The following is a 17,788-nucleotide window of genomic DNA, read 5'->3' as shown; positions in this document are numbered from 1 at the left end:
CCTCTGAAGAAGACAGAAAGAAAAAGATGAAGCTTCTGCCAAACAACAAAAAGACAAAAATGGAGAAATAAAAAATTACCCCAGCATCATCTCTTCAACTAACACACAATGCAAGATGACAGGGCCAGGCTGGATGGAGTTTTGAGCAACCTGGTCTAGTGGGTGGAGTCCCTACTCAGCGCAGGGGAGGTAGAACCAAATGATCCCTTCCAACACAACTCACTCTGTGATTCTACAAAATCGGTGTTATTTGTGCATTTTTATGCATTTGAAAATTAAAGAAATAAAAAGAAAAGTATTGTTTATGCAAATGTCTGTTTACTTTAACATTTGCGCTAGAAGAAAATTAATCCCATGCTTTATAAAAGGACATATGATAATGTAGAAGTAACACAGCTTCATGTTCTATTAATAGTTGCCTGTATGGAGAGACTGCTTCAAGACTTTGGTGTTGAGATAAATGCAAATATAATTGAAAGCTGTGGAGGATCTTTGTCTTGGGATAAATCTGGGAACCTGGCATAATTTAAGTCTTAAATTTCTAATGTATCTGTAATTTTAAACGTTAAATATATTAGTAAATCCATAGTATCTATTTTCTAAATTCTGTAATCAAAAACTTCTCTGAACACTTGAATCTACTGTTTCAAATATCTATTCAGGTAGGATTTAAAGTGACATTTCAGAATGAGAAGTGTTTTATGGAAAACTGTAGTTTAATATATATTCAGGATTATGTGATATGTTTATAATACTTTCTAAAACCAAAACCCCATGAAACAAAGCTTTCATAGGAGAAAAAAGCTCTCTGTTTTTCCCTAACTGCAATTGATCACACATATAATGTGCCCTGTTTTTAGAGGGAAATGGGTTGTAACTCATGATTTTTGGTAGCTTTTCACCAAAAATCAATAGTAAGTCTAAATTGCATGCATTAAGAAAACACAAAAGTGATTCTTAGCACCCATGCAGGTGAGTCTAAAATACTGAGCAAATTCAAGATATCTACAATGGCAGAAATGGCAACACTGTGCTTCATGCAGGAAAGAAGGGTGAGCTCCAAAAATGCAAATGAATGTCTTTGAAAAATACATCCTATCTTTGTATTATAATGGGATAGGCATAAACAGCTGCAAATAAAATTAAAAACTTGCAAAGCTAGAATGAAATTTCTTCTGGTATACATTTTAATCTATATTCATGTCTCTACAACACAATTGGTTTGTATCACAGCTCCTATGGGTGCTTCACTTCATGCAATGTATACTACATATGTAAAGTGGATAACCCACAGGGCAAACTGCTGTTTCCATGCTGCCTCAGCCACCACTACTGCCTTCTCCTGCCCTTTCCTCTGCCTGGGATGTGTCCAGCTCTCAAACCTTGGGCAGACATCTCCAGAGTCATCCATGGCTCATCTTCACCCTTTCATTAGAGCAGAACTTGCCGAATCTTAAATCTGGCTCCAACACCCTTTATACATTTTTCTACCATGTATGGACCTGTCCATTTGAACCTAAGGTAAATGGACTCTGCATTAGAGGATGGGGTTAAGCAAAAGTGCTGAGACAGGCATTTAAAACACTTGGATGATTAAGCACTACCTCATAATGACATCAAAAACAGCTGCCACCATCCAGAAGCGATGTCCACATGTCCATGTGGGGCTATGGCTATGGCACAGCAGCACGACACGGAGCTGCCCATCGTACAAAAGCCAAAAGAGACAAGGGAGGGCAGGACAGCAGTATGCGATGACAGCCCAGGGACAGCCACTGTGCACAGCAAGGTCACTGACCAGCAGTCCTCAAGCTGAAGGGTGCTTGGTCGCCCAGCCCCAGCGCTGGAGGTGGCCACGGGGCGCGGCCGTGAGGACGGCACCACCCCGAATGCGGGAGCGGGATAACGGGGAGGGAGCGGATAACGGCGTGGGAGCGGCCCCGCGTCGCAGAGCCTGAGGGCGCGCCCTCCCCCTGCCCGCAGAGGGCGCTGTGCAGCGCCGCGCCCGGGCCCGGGTGAGCCCGTTCCGCTCCACCGAGCGGCTTACGCAGCCCCCCGAGCTCTGCCCGTGCTCTGCCGGCCGGCGCCGCTCCTCCTGGCTGCGAGTGGTCGGGCCGGGAGGGCAGCGCCTCCGCCGAGCTGGCCGTGGCTGCTCCGCCCGCTCCGTCTCCGCTTTCCGCCTCAGCACGGGCACAGCGCGCCGCGCCCCTGCCCCACCACAGGGCCCCCGCTCCTTGGCCCCGCGCCCTCTGCGGCCTCGAGCCGGGACCGCGGAGCTCCGGGCTCGCCGCTCTGTCCGCCCCGGCCCCGCCCGCTCGCGGCCTGACGCCGAGCACCCCGGGAATTGTAGTCCCTTCTCCGAGAGCCGAGGGCGGGAGACCCGGGCAGCAGGACTACGACTCCCGGGAGGTCACGGGAAAAAAGGCGGGGCAGGCCGGGGGCGGAGCGGGGACAGCTCCGGTGCTGATCTCGACGCGGGTTTGCCGGCAGAGCCCGGGCGGGCGGCGGCGGCTGTTGGCGTGCGGGAGCGAGCGGCAGCGGGCGGGCGGCGGGGCCGCGCCCGGCGATGAGGCACGAAGCGCCCATGCAGGTCGGTCCCCGGGCCGGAGCCCAGCGAGGGGTGCGGCGGGCGCGGTGCTGCCGAGAGCCGGGACGGGGCAGGAGTCTCTCCGCCCGGGCCGCCGGGCCGGCTCTGCTGCTGCGGGCAGAGGGTGAGGACACCCCTGGCGTGTAGGAGGCCCGGGGCATGTGCGACGGGTTGTGTCCCCGGGAGGGAGGGCTCGTCGCGGGGCAGCGGGTGGGTTTCACTTGGGCACACTTGGGCACAGCGAACAGTGTTTTTCAGATACTGCCCCCCGAGCGCCGGTCGCAGGTCTCCTGGGACTGACTGGCTGTCGGGTGTTGGATGATGAGCTGTACCCAGGTCCTGCCGAAGTGCACAGGAAGTTGGCACGATGCCTCCACCTGTGTAGTCATGGAGCAGTTGTCCACCTACACCGGGGAGAGTTGGCTCATGGCTAGAGCGGGGGGTAGCAAAGAAGGGCCCTTTCTCGGTTTTTATGTATGGAAAGATCATTTCAAAGGTGGCTGAGGGGAGAAAAAAATTAGGAAGTGGGACATAATATGTAAATTATCTCCTTTCCCAAGGAAAGATATGAAAACAATTTTCCTTAGTTTTTCATATCCTGTTGTCACTGGCAATAGGTATGTCTAGACAAGGTACATTTGTAGCAGACACATCCAAATGCGATGGGGAAGGGCAGTAGCAAGCCAAAATGCTGCTTACAGACATTTAAGAAGTTATTATAAAATTATGATAAAAAAGGCCAAGCAAAGCTATTAGGAGTTTGCATGACAATTCAACTCCTATCACTCAGCAAAATTATTAGATATGTCAGTGTGAGTTCATAGTAGAAGCACTGGAGTACAAGAGTCTGCCAAACCACTAAGTCCACAGAGGATCTCATATGCACCTTATAGTTAACTTATCTTACTGCTTCTGGAGTCCCCCTTCTGCCACTCCCCCTTTTTGGCAGTGTACTGTGGAAGCTTGTTCACTTGCTGGTTAGATGCTCAGAGGCACTCAGTTTATGCTATTGATAAGATCCAGTGTCTGCTCCAGTGTATATGAGTCTAAATAGCTCTTATTGCATCATGACCAGATTACTATCCAGAGAAATAAGCTAATATTTTCTTTACTGGATTTTTGTTTGGTTTGGTTTGGTTTCGTTTTTATTTCTGCCATAAGATAATCTTCCTGTTAACCTTTCTGGGTGTTTTCCCATTTGAACTTTGGCTTTCATATACACACTTGATCAGAATTGTCCCTAATGCTGTCTCATCAGTGCCCTAGACACTGGAATTAGTATTTCACTTTGTCTGTTAGCATGATGCAGCTTCTCTGGCAAACAAAAAGGTACTCAGTCTTTCATAGTCTCATGACCCTGAGTGCTGTACTAAATAGAGTAAATGGCAGAAAGCTTTAGCTATTTGATTTTTATTCTTTCATATTCCCTGGTAAATCTAAATGTACTTCTTCTGGAGTACCTGCACTGACACAGCTTTTATTTTTTCTTTTCATAGCAGCACTATTTTGGTGGCCTCCTAATATCCTGTGTTATACTAACCCTCTTAGGACTGTATCTCATTTTGCCGCTAATGCTACCTAGAGTGGGAATTAGAAATATGCTTCCTAAGACACCCTTTTCGCAGACAAAGTAAATTTAGGTTAAAGAAAGAGAAATGAGAGATAATTCACAAGCTCACCACAAGAATCCAAGTTGTCAAAACTGTTTTTTACTGCCTTACATTCTACTCTCCTGGGCAGCTCCTGGCAGTGTGGCCATATTCATGCCAGTTTTGCTGACATGAAGCAGGTAGAGCTTCTCTGAAGTATTTGAAACCAAAAATCTCAGTTTCTTCTCGGTATTTCCCAACTTCTTTTTTCAGTGTTCTGCTTAAAAAAAACCCTTTGCATTTATAAATACATGTTTCTAATTGTGCTGGGATACATTTACAAATATACATGATTCTGACCCCATAATACCTTGAAGCAGATAGGCTTTTCCTGATGCTGCCAACTACATTAGTTTACAAGCTGTGCTCTGCAGATGGTTGGCAATCGGTAAATTCCAAATAAGTGGCCGGTGCATTATCTACTGAACCTTGTTAATTCTTATTAATTGGTTAAAAAATAAATGATTAAAATTTGTGAGAATCGGCTCTGGTCTACATCTGTGGATATCAATGTTGAGATCACACCAAAATTACAAGAGAATAAGCAGCTTGCCCAAGATGTAGAAAAGAAGAAAACAAAAACTATAGGATGCCTCTTAAAGAGTTAAGAATAAAATCCAGTCTGTAGATAAGTCTGATATTTCACCTCAAAAGTAATTAATTTCTTCATGGCCATGTTATTTGTCACTGTCTTCTTATACAGAGGGATTTTGGTAATATTTTAAGTCCTCTGATGATGTAAGTTGATCTACACATATAAGACAGCTATGTGTAGTGAGTGTCACTCACTTGAACATCCTACATACAGTTTGGTAAGTTAGAGTCATTGAATTTTTCCATTGTATTAAATTATTTCAATATCCATTGATTATGTTTGACTAATTATATTTTGCAAAAGGCAGAACGATTGCCTTGCAAAAGGCTGCAGGAAACTCTGTTTTTACTAAAATATCAACTAAAGTCAGCTGCTGTATAGAAAGAAATAGGAGTGTATATATTTCTACCCATTAAGTAGGAAAGAACCATTTCTCTTTCCACTGCAACTATTGTGTATAAACACTTGTCAGTCAGTGCTGTTCCACTCTCATCTGACCCCAAAGTGATCTATTAAAAAGGACATCAGTTACCCCACTTTCAGAGGCGGGCTATAACAACACCAGACAGAAAGAGAGTGTTGCACTTTTGAACAACTTTAAGTTCCCTAATCTTCCCTAATCAGTCTCCATCCTCACTGTACATAGAAGGAAGACATTTTCTCTGGACTTCCTAATGATCTTTTCCTTTAAGACATGACTGTTAGAGTTTTTAAAAGGAAACAACTTATTTGCTAAAGGCATGAAGGAATAAGTCTCAGTGTTTTCAATGTCAGGTTTTCTTGCCTTTTGCACCATATTTTCTAGGAGCAAATCATCCTGTACTAAGCATGCAGAGTGCATAAATAAGTGCAAACTAAAGTTGTGTGCAAGCCAGGGACATCACAGCATCCTGCGCTGTTCAAGTAAGAAGTCTGTTCAAATTGATCCTGCCAAAGAATGAGGCCTGCCAAGGCATAAAGAGTCACATAGCCAAATGTTTTGTTATGATCATGGAGGTGGCAGGTAAACAAAGTTTTTCTGACATTTGTTCTCAACCCTGCTCCATTTTCACCTCTTTTGGGATCAAGGAAACAGCTAAAACATGAGACTTGGAAAACACCTGAACAGAAAACTCTGCTTAATAATTGAACTTGCCTATGCCCTTAAATAATCCATGTTTAAGGAGTTTAGAGATGTGCTGTAAGCACATACAAAGCTATCCTTTATTTGTCCTTGCACCATGTTCAAATTGGCAACATAACTCCTCCTGGCTTTGATAAGGAGCAACCATGTGAGATCTCCTGTCTGTAAGTTTTCTGTTCATTGTCTTGAGCTTAGACTTCTCAGTCAACTCTCAAGTCTGTCCTAAGTCCTGTAGAAAATGGTTTGAGACTGCTTTTGGTGCTAATGAAAATAATGTGTATTTTCTCTTCACTTTTACCAAATAAGGGCAAAATTGTACTGAAGAGAAAACTCAGTGTGTTTGGTTGAAAGTGATGCTTGTTTAATATATCCATTTAACCTTTGAGAAAAGAACTTTGTCAAAATAAAGGTGTGCATTTTACTTTATTGGAAACAGAATATCATAACTTTAGCAAGGTTTATTTGGTTCTCATCCATGTATGTAATGTTTAATTACAGGTGGGAACACAGCATTACTAGTGATTGCTTCTAGCATAACTTCCAAAGGTGGAGCATATAGCCTCATCATGATCTTCTTCATATTTTATATACGCCTCCAATAGTAGGGAAAAGTACTGTCAGGAGTGAACTGACATATTAATACCTTGGGAAGTGGATTACAGTGCATTCCATAATTAATTTTTAAATCAGCAGCTTGCATTTAAAAAAGAGAAGCTCTGCAAGCTTATTCAAAAAGTTCAAGAGGACCAAGCACCTATATTTCCCTTACAGTCAGCAGAAATACAGATGTATTTCTTTAGGGTATCATTTAAATCATGAGCATAATGTGGATTGTGCTTGGAAGAATTTGTCTTGTTTGCTTACTACAGAATGAGTGAGTTTGGGAAGTAATGGCAAAGTCTTAGCAACTGCACAGAGTTTGATGTTTCTTTACACTAGTGCAGGCTCATTTGGGTTTTGGACAGGAGAAAGGATCACTGTCAGTAGTCTAGGGAGACTGGTTCACTAGGCTAAAGTTAGTGTCTCCAAACAGTTTTAATTATTACCTCACTAATCCTCTTGGAGAAATTAGTCCTTTCCTATGCCTTTCGTATGCCTTTTGCATCCTGTGATAAGTGGACATACTCCTGACCCTGAAATAAAAATAGTTTCAATTCTATGTTGAACATGCCTATGATTCTGCCTATGATACTGCAAGTAATGACTCCGTAGGTTTACGGCAGAGTGAAAGTGTTGGGTTTTTAATTTTTTTTTTCCAGAAATGTTATGGAAACTGCTGCATGAGTAATGCATAACCACACTAATTTAGAGGGGCATTGAAATTCCTGTGGGTAAAATCTGTATTTAAAACTGTCCACAGGAAATACATTATTACTCAGGAAGGCTACACAATGTACATGGTCTAGCAGGACTATTATTAGAATCCAGGTCTCCTGATTTCTCTGCTCACTGAATCATACTCTTTCTGAAATGTTAGCCATTAAAGTATTTGGGGATGAGTTGGAAACTTCATAGGATCCAGGGTAGCAAATGGATGAAAGCTTAAACCTCTTTTTGTAAATCTTAATCTGGTTGAAAAAGCTATGTGAAAGGCTTCCTAGGAGATGTGGAAAGATGTCAAAGGCTTCCTAGGAGATTCAGGAAAGAATATGATATTCCTCCTTGCTACAAGGGGTAACTACTGCTTTCAGCTGCAGCACAACAGAGGGGAGCCATAAGGGCAGTGGAACAGGCTGCTGTAGCAACAGACAGTGGTCACACATCTGGCACCCACAGCCACTGCAGTCTTTGGTCTGATAGACCTCATTGACTTCTTGTTGCAAACTCTATGCAACATCAGTGTGCCCTTTGTTATACTGCTCTACAGCAATTTGTGAGTAGACTCGTTTAATCAATATTTGGTATCCTTTTTCTTGTGTTCTAAGCAAAATACCCCCAAATAGTTATACAATACAGGACAGTAATGAAAGTTTATCTCTTTTTTATAGAAATGATAAAGCTGAAAGATTAGTAATGTCTATGCTTGACAATATTAATTTTAATTCTGAATCTTCTTTGTTGCATAGCTGTGGAAGAAGTGAATAAATTTTAAGGCTAATGCAAACGCTCAGGTTGCAAGCGTAGATGCCCAATACTACATTTAATGAAGAAGGTAATTCTGAAATAAAATACTCCCTACTCTATAATTTATGAAATATATATTTGACACTGAATTTTCTATTAAAAACTTGCTACTTCCAATGTCTTTTTCAGAGATTTTGGTCCCCACTTCTGTATGCCTCTTCAGTAGCCCAAAGAAGCTGGCATCATGTTTTTGATGCTATGAGAGAGCAGAATTATCTAAAACATTATACAGTAACTAAAATTTTGCTGAGAGTGTAGGTTAGTGCAAGCTGTCATCCTGGTTCCAGTTGTCCTTTCTGATGACCCAAATGCATTCTGAGATGCTTAAATTAGAAAGCTTTTACATGAGCTGCTTTTCTGTAAATCTTTATATTAGGTTATAGTGTCTGTCGTTCTGTCTCAAATCAGCATGCAAAAGTGTTGTTCTTAGAATAATCATAATCAAAGAACTTCTGCAGGCTCTCAAAATACTTGATAATTTTTCTTGAAAACTCAGCTGAAACACTCTAAGTTCTTTATTTTTGCCATTTCTTTTTGAGCAGCCTAGGTAGAACTTTGGTCACATTTTCACTCTAATCTCTGCAATTTTCATGAAAGCCTAAGGTGCACTTTTTATAAATAGAATCCATGATCTTTTAACTCCCTAGAGCAAAATAGGTTGCTTTTTAATAGTGTTCAGTTATTCAGGTGTTTTATATGGATTAAAAACTGTGTTTCAAGGAATCAGATTTCAAAATGTTGGTGTCATCTGGCAGGACCTTGACACAGTTGCGAGGTGGGCCACTGCAAACCTCAACAAGGCCAAATACAAGGTCTTACACCTGGTTCAGGGCAATCCCAGGCACACCCACAGGCTGGGCAGAGAAGTGATTGGGAGCAGCCCTGTGGGGAGGGACTTGCGGGTGGTGGCTGATGAAAAACTCACCATGAGCCAGCAGTGAGTGTTCCCAGAAAGCCAAGGGAATCCTGGACTGCATCCAAAGCAGCACTGGCCAGCAGACTGAGAGAGGGGTTCTACCCCTCTGCTCTGCTCTGCTGAGACCCCTCCTGGAGCACTGCATCCAGCTCTGGGGTCCCCAGCACGATGACAAGGAGTTGTTAAACAGAGGAGGGCCAGGAGGTTGGGAGGGCTGCAGCACCCCTGCTATGAGGACAGGCTGAGCAAGTTGGGGCTGTTCAGACTGGAGAAGAGAGGGTTGTGTGGGGACCTCACAGACACCTTCCAGTATCTGAGGGGGCCTGTAGGGAAGCTGGAGGGGGGTTCTCTGACAGGAACTGGAGTGACAGGGCAAAGAGGAATAGGTACTGAAAGAGGGGAAATTTAGATTAGATATCAGGAAAAAATTATTTACTGTGAGAATAGTGAGACACTGGCACAGGTTGCCCAGAGAGGTGGTGGATGCTCCAGACCAGGTTCAAAGCCAAGTTAGATAAGGCCTTGAACAACCTGTTCTGGTAGGAGGTGTTCCTGGCAGCAGGATAAAGACTAGATGATCTTTGACATCCCTTCCAAACCTTAATATTCTTAATATTAATCTAACTTCCACTTATGATGATGTTGCATTAATATTGCAAATTTAAAAAACTACAGAATATACTAGTACTGGAAAAATATCAAGACTTTATTTCAGAGGTGTATATTTAATGGTATGATAACTAAAAGCTGGTAAAGGAAAAATGCTTTCAGTAAAATTTTAGGGATGGCAAAAGATAGCAAAATATTTACAGTAAAATAAATGGTTCAAGAATTTTATTACATGCAAAAATTGCTAAGCTTCTGTTTTAAAATATATCTACTGTGTCAAAATGAAGCATTGATCTCTTATTACTCTCTTAATACAAATGAAGTGTCATTGCATTTTCACCACCTATTCATCACATTTTCTGAAAAAAAGTATTTTTTAGTGATATACTCAAGAATTCTCCCAGATTTTTAGAATTTTTTTTTTTTTTTGGTTTGGTACCGGTCACAAGTCATTTTTACATCCTCTATTGCTAGCAGAACTACTACTAGATACAAGAATCACAAAAGATTAATTAGAACTCTGTGCATTTCTTGAAGTTTACATTGAAGCATACACATGGTAAATCTTTCAAGAAGATATTCTTCTTGAGCTTCATTGATACCTGGTATGAAAAACTCCAATAAAATTGAAATGTTTCCATTTTTTATTATAAAAGAGACAATAAGATATTTCTTTTTTATTTTGAATTACAGATGGCATCCGTTCAAGATTCCCGATATGGCCAGAAAGATACATCTGACCAGAACTTTGATTACATGTTCAAACTGCTCATTATCGGCAACAGCAGTGTTGGAAAAACCTCCTTTTTGTTCCGATACGCTGATGATTCCTTTACATCTGCATTTGTAAGCACGGTTGGGATCGATTTCAAAGTAAAAACCGTTTTCAAAAATGAAAAAAGAATTAAGCTACAGATTTGGGTAAGCTAAAATATGAATCTGTGAATTAAGCAATTTCTAGTAGTTTTGATAGCATTTACACAACTGCAGGTGAGCAGAGGAATGAAATAGCAGTTAATTATTTCTTGCATAGTTTTTCTGTCTTGAAAATTAGAGTGCAAACAGTATTTTTAAGGTATTGAAGTACAGTTATCATTAATTAGATTACTTTTGGAAATAATACAGGTTGACACGTATTAATATCTGTGCAGTGAGCTCTAAATGTCTGTGCAATATGTAGACTATAGAAAGTGTTACATCAAAGTACCTCGAAACACCACTTTTAAGATCTAGTGTCTTCCCTTAAAAAATTATGAATGCATGTGTGAGCTATAATAGTGGACGCATAACAGAAGGCATAATTTTTTGCGCTGTCATCCTGATCACCTGAAAAATCTTCCATCTTCTGCTGAGGAAGAAATCTTGTGCAGAGAGATAGTGTTAGCCAGGCATATAAATCCCCTCAGTCCTTGCCTATACCTTAGACACAGTAGAAAGATACCTATTGGAGAAAAATGAGATGAGAGGGCATAGGTTTCCTTTTCCACCAGTTCTCATCAAAAATACATTATAGCCAAAACTTATTCCATAGAATCATAAAATATCCTGAGTTGGGAGAAACCCCACTCCTGGCCCTGCACAGAACCAACACAACAATCACTCTATGTGCCTGATTCTGGCAGGTTTGGTGCTGTGACCACCTCCCTGGGGAGCCTGTTCCAACACCCAAGCACACTCTGCAAAAGGTGAAAAACCTTTTCCTGATTTTCAGCCTAAAGCTCGTGTGACACAGCTTCATGCCATTCCCTTGGGCCCTGTCACAGGTCATAGAGAGAAGAGGTCAGTGCCTGCCCCTCCTCTTCCACTCACAAGGAGATTGTAACTGCAATGAGGTCTCCCTTTAGTCTCCTCCAGGCTGAACAGACCTCAGCTGCTCCTCGTATGGCTTCCCCTCAAGGCCTCTCACCATCTCTTCTTTGGATGCTTTCTAAATACCTTCTTTATTATTAGTAGTCAAAACCACACAAAGGACTTGAGGTGAAGCTGCCCAGTGCATGATGCCTTGGAGTAGCTACCTGGAACAGAGGCTAGACCAGAGAGAGTAATAGCAAGTATTTATTGAAGGCCTTCAACAGATACACCCTGGGCAGTCAGAAGCCTCCAAGAGGCTACACCCAAGATGGACGATGGTCAGGATCTGTTTTTCAGACAGACAAGTTTGGTCCATTTACATATCAGAGGTTAATCCTCCAATTACAGCTTCAGATAATAAAGTCATATACTCCCAGCTGGCTTCTGCCCCCAACTCATTTTTGTTTGTACTTTTGGGGCCTGAGACAGTAAGGTGTCCTTCAGCTTCAGGCCTACGGGAATTGTTTTCTCTGACCAAAATCTGAAGACAGTAACTAACACTCTGTATAAAGTTTTAGATTTATACATTAAAGCAGTACAGAATTTGAAAAATTGAAAAGCTAAAATCCTGAGGCATCATTCCCCTGAAAGCCAGTTCATCTAGGCCAGAGGAATGAAGAGCAAAATAGGTGAATTCCTTCCCTTGCCCATCTGTGCCTGGTGCACCCCAGGACATGGTTGGATTTAGGACAGATTCACTGATACATCCCCTCATTCTTGGATGATAGGGTGATACTGAAAGGAGAGGGAGAAATAGCAAAACCTTTAGTAATGTGGAGCTAGTACTGCAGGTCTTCCTGGTGTGCTTGAAGACTTAGAGCAGTGTTTCCTTTGTGAAATATTTGTAAGAGCCTTAAACACCAGATTTTCCTTTTTATTATTTTTTATGAATATGAATTAAGTTCATTTATTGACGGGTAGCCATTAAGTCTCAAAAAAATCTTGCTTCAAATCTGACAAGTTCATCTAACATGATTTAAACAGCAGATAAATTGAATATTTTCTTAATATAGTAAAATGGAAAATTTCCCAGGGTTTCCTAGACTCTATAGACTCTATCTCATTAGGCTTCAGCCCTTGGTATCTCAAAGAATTTATTGTTCTGTACCCTCTAGGAAATAGAATATAGACTTTTTGCCTCTCAATGTTTTTATGCTTAGGTTATCACTATTGTCATTAGTACAACAGTGGTGTGTATATATACATACATATATATATATATATATATATATATATATATATATACACACATGTATAAAACACTTCAATAACATGCTGATTTCATTTTAGTAGTTTAATGTTGGAGATCACATTGACAGAATCTTGTTATTTTTTTTATAATGGAGCAATAAAATTGTGTTCATATTACAGTTTTTACACAGTTCTTCCTTTAATTAACAAGTAACCATTACAGTAGGTTTTATTGCTCATGTCTTTCCTAACAAAAGCAGCAATGTTAGTTTACAAGGTTGTCATGTGATTAGTTTGACACCAGTATATTTTTTGCCTCTCCCTGTCACAAATATGTGCTTAGCTCAAAGCTGTCCAGTAATCTAGATGTGTTGTGGTCTATCCCTGGCATAGATGGGATGTAGTATCTGTATTCTTCCCAGTAGTAGCAAAATGTATTTTGTTGTTCTTTGCATGGCATTAACATCAGAGTCCAAAGAGGCTTTGACAGTTCTTGCCTGAAAAAACCAAAATGATTGAACAAACCCAAGAGCTCTGTGTTCCTTAGGGAAGAGGAAACAGAGGGTTAGAGCATAGAAGAGACCTTCCTGTTTGAAGAGTCCCATGCCAGGATGTGGAGATAGAGACAAGCCTTCAGATCACACTTTCATAGGAAAGGGTTTTAATCCAATCCAGCACTACATCTTTCTTTGTGTCAGTGGTTGGGTTGTTTTTTTTGTTTTTTGTTTTGTTTTTTTTTGTGTGTGTGGGGGGGGCGTTTGTTTGTTTTACACTAAATTTCTAATGCCAGTTCTTAAAAGGTCTTGTCATTGCCAAATTAACTCAAATTGCAACACCTCACTTATAGCTGTCTGTGCTTTTTAGATTGAGTGTTCTGTGTTGGAGCACTGTGTTGCAGTTAAGCTTGCTAGTAAATTGTTTGATTGTTGCACCTCTGAGACCTTCAATAAAATTAGTAAGGGATCTCAGAAACCTATTCTAGTGCACAAAATCTGAAATAGAGCACTATTATCCTGCCTCCTAAGTTATATCCAGGGCAGAATTGTTCTAAATAGGCATTGTCTATATATGTAGCTTGTGTCTATATTCTATCATATCATATCATATCATATCATATCATATCATATCATATCATATCATATCATACTTTGTTATTTTTATTGGTTATGCAAATAACATTCTAAAATGAACAGTGCAATTTCCATTTCATTTATTCATTTATTCCTTTATGAAAGACAATTTATATCGGATAGAATATAAAATCAAATGAATCATAGCGTGTGTGATTTGATGTTAAATCTGAGTAGAAGCATGAGGTTATAATACTTGCATGAAGTTATAATACTTCCCTCAAAATCAGCGACAAACTATTTGGTGGCATCATGTGATAGCTGATGTTCAGCATATATGAAATAAAATATTATTGAAAATCTCACAGTTGTGTAAACTCGAAGACTGCAGATGAAATTTTAAAATGTGTTTTGAATGACAAAATTAGAACTGAATTACTTTGCCAGGCACTTAAGTGAAGAAATACATGGAATGATGCTGGTCTGCTATTCTTGCTTGACAATAAAATACAGAAATATGTAAATAGTAATTCTATTAAGTCACTGAAATTCCCTATGTAGACACACAATCAATCCAATCCAATTTTTCCTGTTACAATTTTGTACATATTCTTCTAGGTTAATGATCCTGTTTAATAGTGCTTTCAACAAGATACTTTTTGTTCAACTTGAAGCCTGCTGGAATTTGCAGATTCCATCAGAATAAGATTTTCATATGCTTGCCAGTGAAGGTTGCAAGTTTGATTAAAGTCAGCATGGGCACTCAAGGAAGCAGAGCCATTATTTAATAATAAAATTCACAGTGTATTATCATGGATGAGCTAGGAAGGGTTATCAGAATGAGGTAGGTAGTGTTTACATACTGGGATGCCCTGCAAATCTTTTCTTTGTTTGAGGTTTTTTCTTGCTTGGAGGCAATAGTGTCTTATTCTTGAACTGTCTTCTTTCATTTTTCAAGTCAGGGAGAATGGGCTCCATATAGTCCTCTCTGTAATATCATTTTCAAATGGTCAGAAAGAGCCTGCTGGGAGCACAGTAACATGTGTTTCTTTTTCTTCTGAGCCAAACATCTTCTTTCCTCAGTATTTAATACTGGAATTGAAAGAAGTTCAGAGTTCAAGTGCTATATTGATTAGTGGTAGCACATTACCTTGTCATAGGACCACCATCTGGCAGTGAAATTTTGTTTCACAACATGTTATAAGTGTGACAGTCTGCTATGGACATTAGAAAGACAGAATATTAACATCTCTTATCATTTAGAGGATAGGAATCCAAAAAAAAAAAAAAAGTGCCTTAACTAAAAAAGTATTGATTTCTCCTTTGAAACTATACAAAAATTTGTAAAGAAAAGTTGTTTGTATGCAGCACATAGAGACACAGGATAAAAGTCCATTAAAGGGCTTTAGGATGTTTTACAGTGTCAAATAATAAAAAGTAATATATTTTTCCTCCATTTGTTTTGAATTAGTAATATTAAAGGAAAGAGCTGAAACTAGTAGGCTATAAGATTTTCTCACTTACACAATTACACTGAATTTTTAAAAATGATTTCTCAATATTAATTCAGACAAAAGTACATTATAACTAACACTGTTAAAAGCTCAAATGTTTCTAAATCAGGAAATAAAAATAAGAACCTTTTAAATATATCTGTAGCTGTAGTGTTGTAAAGCCTTGCCTTACTTTTGTGAACTGTCAATAATATAATACAAATAACAGCCTGCAATATGGACAAATTATAGGCTTATTTGGACAGTAGAATTTGTTAGCTAACATATCAAAATAAACCACAGAATAGGGAGGAAAAAAATCAAGAAAAATAAAGTCCAGATACTGGCTCTTAGAAGAAAGCATAAAATTTGCAAAGACAGGTCAATATATTTAGCTGACAGTTTATCCATACCTTGTCTTTGGCTCATTTTAAAAATTTACTTGATCAGAAGCCTTAGTGATTTAAAACTGATTTCAGTCCAATTTTTTTCTGAGGAATAAAGTATCAAGTTTTCCCTCTGTGATCTGTTTATTGCACAAAGGAGTTATAACTGCATTCATACAATGATATCTGATTGTAGCACTTTGGTGCAAATATCAAATAAGAACACTGCATTGCATTTTGCTGCTTAGATGGCTTTTTCCTGGGACTAGCTGTAGACTTCAAGGACTGGGTGCAATAATCACATAGAAAGATATCCTCCTAGAGGAGACAAGATAAGCGCTGCTTGTGTCAGCATTTCCTTCTCAGAAGTGTCTGTGACAGTTTCATTTGATACCCAAAATGTTTCTTCCCTCACATCAACAGCTTCTGTAAATCATCATAGGGCTTAGGGACTAAGTAAGGACTAGGTTGTGTAAGCTGACTGAGAAAATGCAATGCCATCATTCAGTAACTAAAATTATTAAAACTGAGAAAATGCAATGCCATCATTTAATAACTAAAATTATTAGAACTATTTAAAAAAATTTGTAAATATTAGGCACCTGATTTTTTTTTCTCTACAAGTTTCCTAACAGTTCTTTATCTGTAAAATGAATTCAGATTTAAAAAAAAAAAGTGTAGAGAGTGTGTGTGTGTGTTTGTGTGGTAGAAGGGTCTGTAGAGTACCAATATTCATGAATATTATCTTGATACTGAGGTCTCTGAGGGGTATTCTGCAGTAACTTAAGTCTGGAGGCAGTGCAATATTGCAGAAATACCCTGAAACACTGACAGGGGCTGTAAGAATCAGTTCAAGAGTCTCTAAATTCACTGGTTCAGTAGAAAGATAGTGAAAGCTGAAGCAATAAAAGTGGAGGTAGGAGTAGCATGTGGAGAAAGAGGATACCAGATGTAGCAAGTATTTAATCACAGGATTTTCAGTCACATCTGTCTCATCTGAGTGTTTTTGTTTCCTGTGATAGCCAGTGCAAACTATATTTCATTATTCCTTTCTCAGCTTCTGGTGACAATGTGTAGCTGCTACTTTGAATACCAAATCTTTTTAGATAATGATAGTAAGTCTAATATTGAAAATGAAACTTCCTCATCCCAGCATGAAAATCAAATGTGTATACTGTAATACATTAGACAAAGTGATTTGATGAGAGTAATGTAGAATCATAGAGTGTGCTGAGTTGAAAAGGAAAAGGATTGTCAAGTTCAACTCCTGGCCCTGCATAGGACACCCCAAGAGTTACATCACATGCTGGAGACCATTGTCAAAATGGTGGCATGACCACTTCCATGGGGACACCGTTCCAGTTCTGGAATTTGAGATTTCTCTGGATTCAGCTATATTAGTAAATTAAACATTCTAAGACTGACCTTAGGCGCTGGTATTCAGCTGGTATGGAATAGTTTTTGTCCATATGTTTAAACTCCTTCAGTCTCTGAAAGAGAATGGACACATCCCGATCTTGTCTGGGAAAGGTCTCTGTCCTTTGCTAAGTCCTGGATTCTGCCCAGGAGCTGCTAGTGCTTGCAAACCTGGGTCAAAGCAGTTTGACAAAACATTATGGCAGTTTCACAGCATAGGTAAATTTCATAGCCTTGAAGTGCTTCTTAGTACAACTTAATTTTCTGTTACAGATGTGGCCTCAAAGAGCAGCACCTCCAGGTAGACATGAGTAGGGCTGACCTGTCCACTGTGATAAGAAGTGCAATATGTTCATAAATGTTAGTCTGTTAGAAGATCCTAAAGGAACCATTCCCAAGAAAAGATGGTTAATGGGTAGTGTGGTTTTGACTAATGGAATGCTGTAGTCTTTCTGGACTTTTCCTGTTAGCTGAAACAGGGGGAAATTCTGGGAAGCTTTTGTTTCATTTTGAAGATGCCCTTCAACAAGGAAATGTTATCCAGTTGTCATTGGATATGACAACTTTGCCTGAATAATTTGCCTGAATTATTTAATTTCTCCACAATACACAACTTCTACACAATATAAATCACTGAAGTGCCTGAAAGTTTTGGGGTAGAATCCTATTTTCATGCTGCAGTATCATTTCATATGCTGCTTCTTACAAATTCATTGAGAGTACTACCACTTATGTGCAAGTCATATTTGGTAGACTTCATTTCTCAGAAGTATAGTAA

The 17,788-nt window shown here is 39.8% G+C and overlaps 1 protein-coding gene across 1 annotated transcript in view; it reads left to right on the top strand.

Annotated features, from left to right (window-relative positions):
• Positions 1–2,510: 2,510 nt before the first annotated feature.
• Positions 2,511–17,788, top strand: part of RAB3C (RAB3C, member RAS oncogene family) — a 125,779-nt gene continuing 110,501 nt past the window's right edge. Inside the window, exons 1-2 of the mRNA XM_059836406.1 lie at positions 2,511–2,590; positions 10,297–10,524. Coding sequence (XP_059692389.1) covers positions 2,567–2,590; positions 10,297–10,524 — 252 coding nt within the window. The 5' untranslated portion in view covers positions 2,511–2,566. The remainder of the gene's footprint in view (positions 2,591–10,296; positions 10,525–17,788) is intronic.

This window comes from Haemorhous mexicanus, chromosome Z, assembly GCF_027477595.1.
Source record: "Haemorhous mexicanus isolate bHaeMex1 chromosome Z, bHaeMex1.pri, whole genome shotgun sequence".
In the NCBI taxonomy this organism is placed as follows: domain Eukaryota; kingdom Metazoa; phylum Chordata; class Aves; order Passeriformes; family Fringillidae; genus Haemorhous; species Haemorhous mexicanus.
Note: the sequence above shows the minus strand (reverse complement) of the source record. Positions and strands in the feature narration are given on the sequence as shown.